The 17,332-nt window shown below is 41.5% G+C and overlaps 1 protein-coding gene across 7 annotated transcripts in view; it reads right to left on the reverse strand.

Moving 5' to 3' along the window:
• Window positions 1-17,332, reverse strand: part of ptprfa (protein tyrosine phosphatase receptor type Fa) — a 278,371-nt gene that overhangs the window by 21,534 nt on the left and 239,505 nt on the right. For 5 of the 7 annotated variants that reach the window (XM_071486772.1, XM_071486770.1, XM_071486775.1 and 2 more), the window contains 4 exons: window positions 11,282-11,314; window positions 10,654-10,751; window positions 4,170-4,293; window positions 834-1,009 (listed from right to left, as the gene is read on the reverse strand). In XM_071486772.1, coding sequence (XP_071342873.1) covers window positions 834-1,009; window positions 4,170-4,293; window positions 10,654-10,751; window positions 11,282-11,314 — 431 coding nt within the window. The remainder of the gene's footprint in view (window positions 1-833; window positions 1,010-4,169; window positions 4,294-10,653; window positions 10,752-11,281; window positions 11,315-17,332) is intronic. The other 2 variants (XM_071486773.1, XM_071486776.1) reach the window with 1 other exon arrangement.

The following is a 17,332-nucleotide window of genomic DNA, read 5'->3' on the forward strand; positions in this document are numbered from 1 at the left end:
GACACATAGGTTGACTTTGGGTATCATCCATCATCTTGCTCACAGGTCTTCTGCACCTCAGCTTGCACCTTGAACCACAGACAGGTGTTACAGGCAGAGGGCTGATGGTTTCTGTCACAAATTATAATGGCACTATTGTGACACTCAATTCTGCCCTTTGGTTGTGGAGTGGGGCTGACATCATTACTCACGGACACTGCTCCTGCCCTGTGACCTCTCACCTGCCCTGTGAGTGGCTGTGAGAGCTTCATACTCATGTCCACCAGCAGGGTGAGGCTGTTGTAGAGCCAAGCTCATCTTACCACTGGACTTTGTGCATTACAAATACAGCAGTACATCACTGGCAGTGATACGCTGTACACCATTAGCAGTGATATACTACTTTGGAGCAGATGTCCACAGCCCTTTGTGATGTTATGCACAGTTATGCAAGTTACATTTCTCATGCAGATTTATTATCCAGATTTACAAAGGTTCATTTGCAAATACAAACATTGGCATATTTGTGAACATCACTTTACAAGCTCAATATCACTTTGACCCTGATGTGCCATCATCATCATATCATACCCCCCCCCCTTAGGCCAACCAGCCTGAGCCAAAGTGATGTCACTTGTGGTGATTCTAAGGGAATGACTGGAGTGGGCCTGAGTTTGCTTTTCAAGATGAACAATAGTTTGTATGAATGAAGTGGTTGAATTTCTACTATTGCTGAGAACTGTTTATTTGTGTCATTATTCAAAACTCCTTGTGCCTCTGCTTTGATGCACTGTAAACCATGGCCATTGTCATCCGAGTATAATTTTGACTTTTTCTTCACATGCGAGTCTCACCCGTGACTTCTCCTCTAGACGGGTCATCATGACGATGGTGCAGGTTCTCTGCTCCCACACCATCCTCCAGAAGTCACTCAGTGTCTCCGGCAGCGGGCCCTGTGTGGCGATGTAAGCATTCTGCTTCCTGTAGCCATCAATGTAATTGGCGTTGATGTAGTCACTCCCTGGAACTCCTGCAGCAAGAGTCAAGTTGGAAATTAAAATGGGAGTATATCAGAGAACAGGGTGGATTTCTTACACATGGTTTTTTAAAACAGTGGAAACCGGAAAGAAAAGTTTGTCTAATATAACTTGTTTAGAATAAAGGCCTGGTTTTCTCGGCATGCGAGGTACATAAAGTGGTAAAGGAAAAAAAAAAACAAAAACCAAAGCCTTCCAAAGGTGAGACACCTCCACCAGAAGTAGAGCAAATCACAACCATGTTTTTCATATCTTTGATATATCTATTTTATGGAATGGATGGTTGTATAAAATATTTTTCTGCAAAAATAGTTGATTTAGATGAAGAGAATAACACAAAACATATCTTAACTAGACAGTTATATGCAGCACATTTAATTCAAACATTTGTTTTATTTATAATCCTGTGACTATCCTTGGTAGGTTACTATTTAAGTCATATATTAAGTAATCACTGACTGCTGCCACCCTCACAAAACAAGACAAGACCATCTTGGAGCAAAAATTGCATTTTGGCACCTAGTATTATAGCATTAGCATTAAAGAATTAGCATTATTTATTTACTTGATAGGGACAATACAAGTTAATGGACATCAGTATAAAATACAAGATGTAAACATGCTGTGGAGATGAAGCGAACAGTTCAACAGCAGACTAATCATTGTTAAGTTTGTAGATGTATTGTTATAGGTATATTTTATAGTTATGCTCTATTTATAGTCACTGATGATTATCTATATGTTTTAATACAGTATGTGAGGTAAATGAAAGGATTTTTTGAACTGTGAGAAATTAGTGATAAATAATGTGGTTTAACTGTTTAACTTCTTTTTGAGCTGTAGACTGTGAAGTTCTTGTGAACTACAAGATGTCATCACCACTAAAATCTGTATAATCTGCTTCAGACCATTCATTCATGAACAGAGGAGTTTATGTGAAATGTGGATTACAGCAAGTTCTAGATGATGAGGTTCACAAACATCTACATCCACACAAAGAATTTATCTTGGATCTCAAAAGTCTGGTGTCTTATCATTAGTTATGCCGAGCATCATACACCAAACATTAAAGAGCCAAATGACACTGGAATGAGGCTTCAGGGTGAACATTTCATTCAATCTCCGTCGAGAGAGAAAAAAAACATGTAAGACTAGAAACCTTAATCACAACTGGCACTGGCAAGAACAGCAGAGACAAAGAGCTTCCTGCCACAGTAGAGAGAATAAAGAGTTCCACTCTGGATGCTTGCATATCACGATCTCTTTGCTTTTTATGCCAAGTATCACTGAAGCTGTCTTGCACATACTCTGATAGAAATGTGTCTGCAGCTGAACAAAAACGTCAGCCCATGACCAGGCCTTCAGTGTGGTCACTGAAGAAGCTGACCAGACATTGTTATCTCAGGGCACAGCTGTAACATCACTGAGCTCCTGCAAAGAGGAGTTCAAAATGTTCTCTACTGATGTGACTACATATCTATGTCCACATCTGTGGCGGCTGAAGGAGAAGCTTCTGGATCACTACAAAGACAAACTCATGTTTGTTGAATAGCTGGGAAAATCTGATTTGGTTTGTCCTGCAGATACCCCCCAACTAGATTTTCTAGGAGGGAGGCTGCTCTATTAAAAGAAAAGGAGACGATGGAGAAAGATGCACTGCATGAGGAGCTGAGGACCATGGCACAGATAAACCAACCCTGGCTTTTATGTGAGCAGTGGAAAGCATTTCTTTTAGTACATGATAGGACTATGTACCCACAGTCTATGACTTTGTGAACTGGTGTTGCATACAGAACACAACTGCCCCAAACAGGAGACTGTTAAGGAAAAGCCCTGTGCTCTTGTGATCTGCCAAGATATCATTGCACAATGCCAGCAGATGCACAAGTAAAAGTAGGTCTAGCTATTAGGATACATGATGAATTCGGAAACAATTCAATCAATCAGTTAGTTGGATGCTTTAGGTCACAGGTCTACTTTTTATCCACGTTGAGAGTGAATGACAGTCACAAGCGCTCACGAATCACGCTGCAGGCTACTCCACCACATTTCTATGAAGTACTCTTACTTTGAAGGAGAGCTTTAGAATCAGAATCAGAATCAGAATCAGAATCAGAATCAGAATCAGAATCAGTTTTATTGCCAAGTATGTTTTCACATACAAGGAATTTTTTCTGGTGATTGGTGCAATTGATCAGCAACAGTGGGGCTCTCTAGCCTTGTTGATGAGGCTAATAGCAGATGGGAAGAAGCTATTTTTGTGGCGAGAGGTTTTGGTCCTGAAGGACCGCAGCCTCCTGCCAGAGGGGAGTGTCACAAAGAGTTTGTGTCCAGGGTGGGAGGAGTGTCTGTCGAATGAATTTTATTTTATTTTGAAAAACGTGATAGCCCATACCCATCACACATCACAGGAGAAAAACCAATCACAGTCAACTCCTCCACAGTCAGTCATGTCTGAACCTGTCAGTGTCCTAACGATGCTTCATCAGATGAAGATGAGGCAGAAGATTCTTCAGCGGGGACCACGACCTGATCTGAGGTCTGTGTTTTCCTTTCGTTTTATTAAATGTTTGCTGTGTTTACCAAACTTCATCACTGCCATGCTGTTCTGTGTGGGTTGGGGTGTGTTAAATAAAAAAAAAACAAAATGAAATGCAAAAACAACAGTGGCTCATTTTGTTGATTTGCTTGTGTTTTTATGGCTATTTCTTCAGGCTTTGTAACATATTCCACAGGCTTTTTATTCTACAGGTTCTACAGTCAGTCAGTCAGTCATTAAATTGTGTAAATGCAAACAGCTAATACAGCTCCAGTACTTCAGCTCCAATGAAAATTTGACTGAACAACTTATTTGGTGACTTTCTGGTCATTATTCCCAGAGATATATGTGAAATCGCAGATACTGTCCCTTCTGTACAATCCAAAAAATTGTATTATTTTCTCTTTTGGAGAGGATCCAAATATCCATATAAATTTAAGTATAATATTCTTTTACCATCCATTTCATAATATAGACTTATCAAAGATATGAAAAAAAAACCATGGCTGTGCTTTGTTCTATGTTGAGTGGCGGTACCTCACCTTAGTTCCAGGCCCACATCACTATTTGAGAATTAATGGTAGGTAAAGTCACTTCTCTTGAGATGCTCTCACCATCCACAGATGTGAGGATGACCCTGGAGTGGTCGTAGGCGATAACGTTTGCATAGCGGTTCTTTGGCTTGTTGACCTCAAGGTTGGAGTGCTCCCAGGTGAACTGCTGTCCTGGATCAATAGACTGACTCACGGGTGGGGTGGGTGGGTGGGTGGGTGGGGGGGGGGGGGGGGGGGGGGGGGGGGGGAGAGCAGGTAACCATTTATTACAAACGTGCCTGTATTCTTCTCTGTCAGAGTTTGACACAGATACTAATGCTAGTAGTAGCTACTAGTGATCATGGAGGTAGATATTCCCATAGCACTCATTAGGGTAGTACATCAGTAGTATTACATCAGCAGTGGGCAGATGAGGAATTGTTGTAGAGTCTCTGTGTTGTACAACACCAACAGAGAGGCTGATGGGATAAAGTAGTGATAGCTCAGCTGAGTTCTGGTCTCTGCATTAGCACTGGTTGGGAAGCAGCATGTGTAGCTGTGGACAGGCACCGTGTGAAAAGTTTTGATCCATGTGTATAATAAAGAAAGCTGAACAGGTGCTATGACACTGAAGCCTTCAAAAACCTTTATCTGTCAGACTTTACCATTTGGACCTTTCCACCTAATATAAACTGATGCTCTATCAGTTCGAATTATACTTGGTCCAATACTTAATTTCTGATTGGACAACTGCAAAACTAATGACCATGACATCAGCCTCCAGTGTACTAATGTGTGTTAATGTGTACGTTAGCAAAGTACACAGAGTTTTTGCAGTCACTGTGCCTAAGTACAGCCTGACAGGCTGCTAACGTGTCTTGTTGGAACTGAGCTGTATGTACATGCAGTCATTTTGTAAATATTGTAACAATGTCGGACGAGGCAGAGACTGGAGTTTATTCTTGGAAACTCTTGGTTTATTAAAGCAACAAAAAGGTTCAGCACAAACAGCTTTAACTATACAAACCCCCAGCAGGGAGAGACTTGGTAGACTAAACCTGGTGATACCTAACTTCCTCTACCCCCACATCCCGGGGTCCGGCCCTCCCTGTCCCCGCCAATCACCAGCATGCACTTTTACCATGCCTCACTGATGATTGACAGCCAGACTGCTGGAGCAGTGCTGCAGTATACTACAGTAACTCATTGCTTTTCCCCCTGACCAGCTGAACAGCTGCTCAGGCCTGGCTACAACTGATAATAATGAGATCCACATCTTATTTGAGCCTGCTAGGTAACACGCCCCTTACACTACTGCTGTGCACTCTGCTGACATTTAGACTAGTAACACAACATGTCAGTGGGATCTCAGTCACAGAGCTGCAGCTTCCCCTGCAAGAAACTAAACAGGTGAACAGATACAAATATATGTATATGATATCTGCTCACTGTACAGTGTAAGCTTAAGAAGTCCCTGCAAAACAACAAAATAAGAATGAAAAAGTACTTTCTGAGCTGAAATCTCTGACATCAGCAGGACATCGCTGGTTAGATTTAGGCAAAAAAAACCACAAAAAACAAATTGATTAGATTTAGGGGGGTCTAAACAAGTATTTTGAGAACCCTAATAAAAAAGTTCATAATGCCAAAGATTGTATGACACACGTCAATCACACTGTCTTCTGTAGATTATGGACATTAGATAAGAAAACACTAATATTAGTTTTAAATAACATCTTTTGTTATTTACCCTGACATGAGTGGTCACTTGTGACAGGTGACATGTGTTGATTATTACTAGTTCAATGTAATGATAACGTTGCTCTCACCAAAGTAAAAAACAGGTCCAATGGTCAGTCACACAACCACAAAGATAGTTAACCAGCTAATAGATAAAACTTAGGAGAAAAAAGGTGACCCGTAAACCACACTACATGGATGAGAGATGATGATGATGATGATGATGATGATGATGATGATGATGATTACTGAGATTTTTGGTACACTGACCTTCAGTTTTACCTCAAAGTGTAGTGTCAGCAAATGTGGTAGAACGTTTGGCTTGTTTACAACTTGTATGATTGTCTGTCTGCTCGTGCTTCTTGCCATGCTGGACCCATTCACAGTGAATATCTGCAGTTCTGTAGAGTTCAGTGTTGTTACATATCTGAGAGAACCAATCAGTGTGATGGGTTACAATGGAGAGGGATTAGAAAGGGAGTGATCAAAAACGTCTGTACAGTTTAGAATCTTTCCATCAGTGGTCATATAGTGTAGTGTTTGGTTCCAGACATTCATCATTCTTAGTATTCACATAGTGTTGGTTTTGTTTGTTTTGGTTTATCTCTGAACAATGTTTCACAGCCAGAGCACCAGCCCTCCTGCTGCACTGCTAACACCCAGAAATCCAGCAGAAACACAACCACAGCTGCACAGACTGATTCCTACTGGAACTAGTGAGCAACTCCAGCAAAACAGATCATCGGTGAGTAATATAGATGATACAGACACGCTACTCATACTGTTAAAACATTATTAGTTTTATTTCTTATTATAACTAATGTTATTTTGTAAAATACCTGTGACTGTGTGTGTGTGTGTGTGTGTCCATGCACTGGCCCATGAGCAAATTGGTTTTCATGAAGTGAAGTTGTTGATCCTGAAATAATTATTAACAACAGCGGCAGTATGGACTGTATTTCTTGGCGGTGCAGATGGTAACAGATGCAAATCAGATATTTCAAAGTAGCCCTGAGGCTCAGTTACCAGCCAAACATAGGTTTTACTAATTCCAACCAGATCTGACTCTATTACAGCTAAAAACTGACATCGTTATTATGTAATGAAGAGAAATGCTGTTACCGAGCCCACATGAAGTAGTCTCCAGTAGTGCATAAACAGACAGACTCATTCATCAGATTTAACAAGATGTGAGGTCTTCTGGCAGGTCTCATTTCAAACTCAGTCATGATCAGCTTTTCATTTCAAGCCCTGCTGGTCTCAGGATGGACTAATAGCTGACAGTGGTAGAGTGAAGAAGGACCACATCTGTACCTTGGGTAAAAACGTGTTTATCAGCTTTGTGTCCCTTAGGGTGTCTCCTGGAGAGTGCTGTGAGAATCCAGGGTGCTTATTGTTGAGTCCATATTCTTGGCAGGAAGTCAAACCTGTTCTCAGTAAGCCTGTGGACCGTTGTAGTTTGTCACTGATACTTGCCTCAGGATTGCTTCTCTTTTTTGGATGATGTGGAAATAATGGCTAGTTAGTGACCACTGTGACTTGTGACACGTGACATCTGAAGCACACTGGCTGAGTACCCGCTGTGATGTGGTTGGGAAACAGCCCTCACCAAATCTGAGGCCACTCTACTTTGTTGAAAACAGTGGATTGCTCCGGTGCAGGATGAGTTGCTAACCCTGCTGAAGGATTTATGGGTAAGGCAAGACCAGCTGTGACCTAAGCAGTAAATTGGGAACAAGACTGGCCAAGACTGGGTGAAGTGGGAATTTATTGTAGTGGTTAAGCTCTAAATTTACCCACTGATCATATTCATGGTTATGGGACTGAAACTTGCTTCTTTGGTGCAGTTATTTAAATAACTTGTGCAATTGAACACATCTCCCAACGGTTTTGAGCACACTGTCACATTGTTGTAGTTACACATTGTTGTAGTTACACAATGCATGTGTATTTGTTCCTGTAGGCTGTGCTGTGCCAGGACTTTTAACAAGTAACCATTGCACATTAAAATAAGTGGTGACCACCACTAATTTGATGAGAAGGAATTTAAGATTAGAATTATGGCCAATGGAAATCACAAAAGTCATGCATGCTCGTTACTGTGGTGCATTGTTTATGCTCAATCATCCCGACTGTAGTACACATTTATATTGGGGTCCCTTCAAGTGAATGGAAAAGTGGTGTCAGGGTTAGGGTTAGGCCTTCACAGAGATTTTGGACTGGTGTGTTAGACAGCGCTCTCCTTCACTATCACCAAAACACCACATGAGAAAATCCCTTTTGGAAGAGTGGTGTTCATCCTCCAGTAGATTTACAGAGACTTATAGAACCAACAGCAAGGTGCATAGAAGCTACTGTGGCACCAAGTGGTGGAACAACACCTTACTTAGATTCTGTGTTAGTTTTACCTTTCATTTGTCAGACGTCTGTATATACGATCAATGGAGAAGTGAATACAAAATAAATGCACTTTTTATTGCAGATGTGGCATCTCAAACATTTCATTTGTTTTCATGTGAATGCTCCTGAACACATTTTTAGCAACTGATCATATTTGAAGCAAGGCTCACAGGATTATTCTTATGTGAGTTAAAGGTTATTGTTTGGCAAACACAACCTGTCACTCCATTTCACCCCACTGGGTACCAACAAAAAAATGGGATAGGTAGAAAAGTTGATCCAGCTACTGTTTCATAATTTATATGCCTGCTTCCTTCTGCTGTGCATAAACAGTGCATATATCTGTCCTGGCTTATCCACTTGGAAATTCACCACTTTAAATGCAAATTACCTTCCTTTGTAGGACATCAACAGGCCATAATCCCTCAACGGCTTTTACTGTAGGTAAAAGCAGTGGAAGGGAGGGAATTCATACTTAGCAGCGTCCCTTTTACCAATGTTGATCCTAAATTCTGCAACAGTAAACCAACTCTATACATGAGTATAAACAACTCCGGGAAACGTGCTCTGGCAAATGTACGCACTCTGTGAGGTTTCAATGACAAAACAGAATCTGACTGAAACAAATAGCAGTTTCCAACATGAAAGACACTAAGAAAAGAATCTGCAGGTCCAATAGAAAACACCATATTTTGAGCTGATGGTTGAAACAGGGAATTGTCAGCAGTCTCTAGGAGCTTGTGGTGGACATACCCGGTCTGGCACCAGTCACAAGCCATTAAGAAGTCCATAGGAAGGACATGCAGAAATACGGACGAGAAATTGACACTTTCTTACTCTCCCCAGCATCAAACTATCAATTTGATAGGAAACATAGACAAAGGACCCTTCCTTCAACTTTCAGCAGATCACAGGGACATATACACCCACACCATGGATCAGATGGTCATCTCCAGAGGATCAGTGAATGCATGCACGACTGGAGTAAACAACATAAAGATTTAAAGACAGTATATTTCATATGACCATACTATCACCATTGTTATTCTATTATAATCAAAGGACTGCTGTGTAACTCACACTTATTTACTATTAGCTTTAGGAAACATTGATTATGTGTTGTCAACCACCTGTATTATAATTACTTTGTTTTAAAGGCTGCAGGCCTAATCTGTGTTTGTGTTGTTTTCTTCCTGCCATTGTTTTTCATTAGGTTTATATGTTGTGTCCTTTAATGTTTTATGGTCATGGTAGAAGCATTTTATAGATAAACTCAAGATTAAACAATTTAAACGTTCTATAGAAAGTTACTCGCTCCTCCAGTTGAAACAAAAGGAGAAAACGGCTAACGCCTCTAAAACGTGTACCAACTCCACCAACCTGAGGATAAAACTAAAACACTTTTGCCACTCTAAGACGATGCTTTTTGACAGACCATGCTTTTGCCATCCCTGAGCTTTGCTTCTGGCTCTTCGCACTTTATAATTTTGTCCATGTGCTCCAAGTAACTTTTCTTTTCTCTTTCATTATTTTCACAATTCAGATTTTTGAAGATTTTTGATTATCTTAGAGTTGTCTGGCCAAAGCCAGTCTCCGCTACAGTCAGGCCTCAAGTTAAGTAATTAGAGCATTATTTTGCATCAACCCTCAAGAGACACATGCAGATAACAGCATCTGCCCACAACTGCCTGCAGAGAAGCCTACGAAGAAACTGCGAGTGCTCCAGAAACAAAGTCTGCTGGCAGACTTCACCTGAAACTGAAACCGTGGAGAGACACTGGCAGAACCGTCACCTTGGTAACAGACAACGCCCCTGGGAAGAGCCACCCAGAGCCCACTGTCAAGATTACTGCTCAGCTGATTTGGGTTCCAGCTGGGTCTCCAGCTACAGCCACCTCACTGGTATGAGGTCGAGATAAAATAATATTCAATCAGATTCCATTCATAGACATAGTGGTAGTGTGGTGGAAACCTGTGGTGTTGATTTGATGTATTCCAGATAAACTTTAGTAAGGACTGGACAGAGTGTGCTGTTAAGTCAACAGAGATGGAGGTTCTGGTCTCAGCTCACTCACATGGTCTTTTCTCGGATCAAAATTAAAACAATGCAAACAATGTAATACAGTCCAGACAGACAGAATCCAATCATTGATCATGTTCAGAATGACAAACTGCAGTGATTAGACTACACTGTGACTGGGGAAATCAGACTTAAGCCTGAATGAAAAATACATACAAGACTATACAACTACAGTATAAACAACTGAACAGGATTACAAAAAATAAAATCCTATAACACTCCAAACACTATCATATTAATGTTAGAAAACTCACACATTATTGCCAAAAAACAAAAGACTTTAAATACAGATACAAAGTCAGTATTGCTTCATTTGAAAACTAGATATAAAGCAGGAAGTGTTACCTCGTATTCCTGAGAGAAGCGCAGACCATCATTGGCCCTGAGTCTCTCTATGTCATCTGCCAGGTCAGAGATGGCAATGGGAGGATGTTCCCTCATTCCTGCAGCGAGAGGTGGAGCAGTAAGTACACTTCATCGACATTCACACCTTCACATGAACTGGACAATGTAACCAGAGAGCAGATGCATGTTGAAGGCTCAGTGCTAAGTGGCCACAGTGGTATGGGTGACATTGGGGGTGCTGTGAGCTGAACAGTGTGATGAGGACTGACTATGAAACTTTTCAGCAGCATGCTATAACCACACTCTGGATATGAGCATCAACAAACATGCTGGTTGGTAAAGATCCCATAGCTGACAGGTGAGTGGGAGGGTCAAGGACAGGTGGTTCGAGTGTATGAGTACACTGATATTTGTTACTGTGTAACTTGAATTTATTGGTGTCTTTCTACTGCATTTCATTTCATTTCAACTCTCAGTTTTGATGATAACAATAAAGGCTGACATGGACAGACCACAGGAAGAGGGGGAGAAAGGGTTAAATAAGATGGCTGCTGTGTAAAAAAAAGAAAGGGAAGGAGGCGGGAATGAGAGGAAACATTAGTAAAACACAAGAGGAATGAAAACTAACTTGGAGTGTTCAGGCAACTGAGGGCACAGGAACCTGTCGGCGAAAGACCAGACAAAAACAGACAGCACAGGGGTCAGTTAGGAGACAGAGAAACCAAAAGAAAAGAAGACAGGGAGCAGGAGAGGATGTCTGTTCTGTCCCCGGCACTCTGCTGTGGATTCATTCATTCATATGGAGGAAATGATTTGAGTTTTCATATCAGTGAGGTCTGGCTCTAAGGATGGATGTTCCACAAAAGTATTGTGATAATTACTGGATGAACTGCCATGAAATTAAGTAAAGATATTCAATACATCTCCAGATCACTTGACTTTTCCTTCAGTACCATCAACAGGTCAAAGTTTTAATATGTCCAACACTGTGGTTTATGACCAAATTCCTAATGACCAGCTTCCATCAGCTTCCACTGTACACTCTGTCAGCAAATGTTACCTCCCTAAACGAAGATGAGGTACGAGGTCAAAATGCCTGGTAGACTTTAACACAGCTAAAGTATGCAAAACCAGTGGTACAGCCTGTTAAAGTCTTTTCAGACTTCAGCAAGCAGTCTGCTGCCAAAACTATCAGCTGCCATCATCCCTCTATCCAACCTGAAACATACAGTTTGCTGCAAACCACCTACTCTAATCTCAGTCACACTGTAGCCAAACAGGGAAGATGTTTACATTATTAGTATGTTGTAAACACTGTGTATTAGCTCTGACTGGATAATAAAACCTTAAAACTGAGGTGGCTCCAAGAGCAATTGTTTCTACTTGAAATCTTTGTTCACTGCTTGTGAAGAGAAGAAACACTCCAGGAAAATGTATGTGTTCATTTTCCTCTGTGAGGTTTCTGTGGTTGCCATGGTCACACAACAAGCCATGGAAGAGAGAACACCAAGATTGACATGTATACAGTCATTACACTCACTCACCAGCCACTTTATTAGGTACACCTGTTCAACTGCTCGTTAAGGCAAATATCTAATCAGCTAATCACATGGCAGCAACTCAGTGCATTTAGGCATGTAGGCATGGTCAAGACGACCTGCTGAAGTTCAAACCGAGCATCAGAACGGAGAGAAAAGGTGATTTAAGTCAGAATCAGAATCAGAATCAGAATCAGTTTTATTGCCAAGTATGTTTCCACATACAAGGAATTTGTTCTGGTGATTGGTGCAGTTGGAGGTTCTTGGAGGTTCTTGTAAACAACAGGTTTACACAGTTTTAGTTTCTGCCTGTATGTGGGAATCAGGTGGACCATGACATGGTCAGAGTGGCCCAGTGCAGCCCGGGGGACGGCGTGATAAGCTCCACTGATTGTGGTGTAACAGTGGTCCAGAGTGTTCCCCTCTCTGGTCGGGCAATTAACAAACTGTCTGTATTTGGGCAGTTCGTGGCTGAGGTTCCCTTTGTTAAAGTCACCAAGGACAATAACTAAGGAGTCTGGGTTGGTCCGCTGCACACACACTCAAAGTTCAAAGAGACTTTGAACGTGGCATGGTTGATGGTGCCAGATGGTCTGGTCTGATTATTTCAGAAACTGCTGATCTACTGGGATTTTCCCACACAACCATCTCTAGGGTTTACAGAGAATGGTCTGAAAAAGAGAAAATATCCAGTGAGCAGCAGTTCTCTGGGTGAAAATGCCTTGTTGATGCCAGAGGTCAGAGGAGAACAGCCAGACTGCTTCGAGCTCACAGGAAGGCAACAGTAACTCAAATAACCACTGGTTACATCCAAGGTCTGCAGAAGAGCATCTCTGAACGCATAACACATTGAACCTTGAAGCAGATGGGCTACAGCAGCAGAAGACCACACCGGGTGTCACTGCTGACCTACAGTTCATATATACTCACCAAAACTGCACAATAGAAGACTGGAAAAATGTTGCCTGGTCTGATGAGTCTCGATTTCTGCTGCAGCGTTCAGATGGTAGGGTCAGAGATCAACAACACAAAAGCATGGATCCATCCTGCCTTGTATCAATGGTTCAGGCTGCTGCTGGTGGTGGTGTAATGGTGTGGGGGATATTTTCTTGGCACACTTTGGGCCCCTCAGTACCAACTGAGCATCGTTTAAATGCCACAGCCTACCTGAGTATTGTTGCTGACCATGTCCATCCCTGTATGACCACAGTGAACCCATGATGAGGACATTACGTCAACATGGACCAAAATCTCTGAGGAATGTTTCCAGCACCTTGTTGAATCTATGCCACAAAGAATTAAAGCAGTTCTGAAGTCAAAAGGGGTACAACCTGGTACTAGCACGGTGTACCTAATAAAGTAGTGGGCAAGTGTATATTCACAGCACATCTACTGTTGTGTTTAGATTGAAAACAGTGGAGGCAGTGGCAACCGCTTGTTACCTCAAAGTGCCTGTACTTCAGTATTGATCGCTCTGTAAGAACAGTCCAGGAAATAGAATTCACTCTGGTTAAAGTAGAAATAGTTCACTGTAGTGTTTCAAATATTTTCAAAATGACAAAGTAAGGCTGTACATTTTGATGCAAGTCTTTACTTAACAACAGTCCTGGATTAACATGTCATCCTCTAACACACAAAGCAAGCTGTAATTATAGTGGAATAAAGACGCACACACTACAGTAAAGTGTTCAGACTCCATAACATGGGTAAAGATGCTCTCATCTGACAGTTTGGTTGTGCGTTTGTTGTGAATAAACTGCAACTTTCAGAGCCTTCTGCCGCCCAGTGAGCGTTCACAGACGGAGGAACAAAGGTTGGCAACTAAATGAATTGATGTTGGTGTGAACAACATCTGCCAAATTCCCTCCCACTGCTATCAGGGGTAAATGCACCCACGTGACTGAGGGAGAAAAATGGACGAAAAAAAATGACAAACTGAGCTGAAACCTCCCACTTAAAGACAGGTGGGAGACAGAGATGGACATGTGTATAAGAGATGAAAAAGTAGCTTCTAGTGAAATACTCAACAAGACTGAGGACGCACACAGAGAGTGAACAGACCGGATAGAAAAAAAAAACAGGTTGCAGGGTTTGTAATATTTTCATCATTGGATTGGATGGGAGTAAAGGAGAAGTCAGGTGATGTTATTATAGGGCCACAAAGTTCAGACTTTAACACGAGCAACTGCTGTTCATTTCCTGTTTCTAAGCACGAGTCATGGTTGCTTTTTAAACTCATGACCACAGTTGTGACCATATTTCAACTCGAACCAGGATTCATTCTCAACAATAACTTATAACAGTTCTAGAAGGAAGGGACAGTGATGCCCTCCTGCTGATGGGGTGTCAGATCACAAAATGTCTTTTTGTATTGTTTAGAGGGAATAGACCAATTATTAATTATTAATTATTATTGTTGTTGAATTTGATATCTTTGATAACTCTATTTTATTAAATAGATGGTTATAAAAAATATTTTACTGCTGTAGAAGTTTATGTGGATGATATTTGGTCTGTATGTCCACAGGCAGTTGATGCAGCAACAAGGGTCTGGGTTTGGACCTTGGGCCCTTCTGTGTGGAGTCTGCATGTTGTCCCTGTGTCTGTGTGGGTTCCCTCTGGGTTCTCCAGCTTCCTCCCACAGTCCAAAGACATGCATGTGAGGTTAATTGGAGATTCTAAGTTGCCCGTAAGTGTGAATGTGAGTGAGTTTCTGCCTTTGCTGTTCTGTCCATCACATTGTTGCTTTTCCAAAAGAGTCAGATGAGCTCTTCTTCCATGAGGTTTGTGCTTCTTCTTCCCTTGACAGCTGGTGGCCTTAGATAATTTGTTGTGTGGTGTTCTCACCACACCATAAGGTGTCTCTTATTTTCAGCTTGTGTGGAGATGTGACTCTGCATTCAGAGGTTGTGATGGTGTGTTGTTCACAAGAACCTCACAGTCTACAGATCGAAAGGAAGCAACAATTCATTTACCTCATGTACTGTATTAAAACTTATAGATAATCATCAGCTACTATAAATGAATATGAATTACTGTCATGTCTCTATTACACACAGCAGCCCACAATCATAAAAGCCTCTGATCATACTCATCATAAGGTTACCATAGCTGAATGGACTGGCCTACACTAAATTCACCACAGGCTTCTGCTTTGTTGGAAACTATAAGATCATGTAAACACAACTGAATTCAGGATTTTCCTAGAGAGAATCATAAACTACATCATGGACCTATAAAAATACACAAGGTCTTCAGCTACACAGTTTACAAAACCATATTGAGAGTGTTTACAGATGAGCTCACATTTTGCTTTTTCAGGATGTCAGCAGTCAATGATTACTTACTATTACATAATTCAGAGAGAGGGGGCGTTCTTATTCTTCAGAATTGTAACCTACCTAGGATGGTCACGGGACTATAAAGAAAACAAATGTCTGAAATAATGAGCACATTTTTCAGACTGTTTGAATTACATTTTTGTAGGTTTTTTTTCAGTTCAGATATTTTTGGTGTTAACAGATCTTCACAGTGCAGTGCTGGTATCTGTTAGGGGCTTGGACATCAGAGGGTCCACTGAATGGTGAACAACTTGTTTCTGTGTGAAGATAACAGCTTCTAGTAATTGTAAATGACATGTTGTATATATATGTTTAATTTTTTATGCATCAAATGCCTGTGGAAGTAAAGTTCAAATGTGGTGAGTTTCTGATCATTATTCTCAGAATACATGTGAAAAAGATGCCACCCCTTTGGTAGAATCCAAAACCTTCATTATTTTCAGCTTCAGGGAGGATCCAAGTAATGAAATGAATGAACTTCTTTTACAGTAAAATTCATTTCATTACTCAGACATGTCAAAGATATGACAGAACACAGTTGTGCTTTGTTCTGCCTCGGCTGGAGGTATCTCAAAAACAAAGGCATTTAGGAGATTTTTTCCTCTACACTGTTTTATACAGTATCACACAGTAGCAGCCAGTAAGAGCCAGGATTAGCCTGCAGTTATTAAAGAGTCCCTGAATATGTCCTCTTCACATGTTTGAAAAATGTGTGGGCATCAAACAGGATGCTGGGCATGCACACCTTGACCGTGACCCCTCCACAGGCGTCTTTATCCCACAGCCCAAACAGGTGTGGGCCATCTCCTGTACACAACCAATGTGTGTGAATGTGTATCTGTGTGAATGCTTGTGCAACTGCAGACTCTGTGGAAAATGCTCCACTATTCACCCCTCATACTGCCCTCAGTCTGACATGACGCCTGAATGGACCTCGGAGGCCTGACAGTCACTCGGCTTTTTCCTGCCATCTTTCCTGTAATCACTAAGGTTTTCTTGCTTGTGACACCTGAGCTGTGAACACACACAAGCCACACTTCAGTCACAGTGGAGTAACGATCAGCTGGAAACACGCCGTCCGCTTCCTCTGACTAGGTTGAATTTCATATGGGACGATGGCGAGCAAGCAAGCAGACGGTAAAACTGATGTCACAGGCTGCCACGCCTTGACCAGCCTGTGCTGTAAGACAATGCAGCAGGGGCCTGTAGACCAGCTCTGCTACTCACAGGGTAAATGGTCCTCACTGATGTCAAACACAAACTCTAACCATTCACAACTCAAATTTCAAGATACACACGTCTGACTACTGGACAGTGAATTTCAGGGAATCAAAGAGGTAGTCAGGGCGTGGCCATCACAGGTGATCTAAAAGAGCGCCCACATCAGCTGCCCCCGTGGGGGCAAGTGCCTGTACAGTCCCCGTACAAATGACGTATGTAGACACAACAGAGAAATACAAATATCAAATACACTTTCTCTGTCTTTCTCTTAGACAGGTGTCAGTGAGTAACTCAGGACTCTCAGAGCTATCAGAGAGAACTGCTTCAAACACCTTGATTTCATTCAGCTCAATTCTCCCTCCACCTGCTGTAGTATGTGTATACACACACACACACACACACACACACACACCTATATGTAATACATGTATATATATAAACTGCCTACGTATATTGAACTCAGGAACTCCCAGTAAATATCTCTATATGTTCAATTAGCTGAGTGTTACTCCTTCACTATTTTATCTCTGATTTCTAATGACATACTTTTAGTCATATCTGTTTTTTCTGAACAGAGCA

Source organism: Trachinotus anak, unplaced genomic scaffold (assembly GCF_046630095.1).
Source record: "Trachinotus anak isolate AG129_WGS33_773 ecotype Australia unplaced genomic scaffold, CSIRO_AGI_Tana_v1 ptg000010l, whole genome shotgun sequence".
NCBI classification, from domain to species: Eukaryota; Metazoa; Chordata; class Actinopteri; order Carangiformes; family Carangidae; genus Trachinotus; species Trachinotus anak.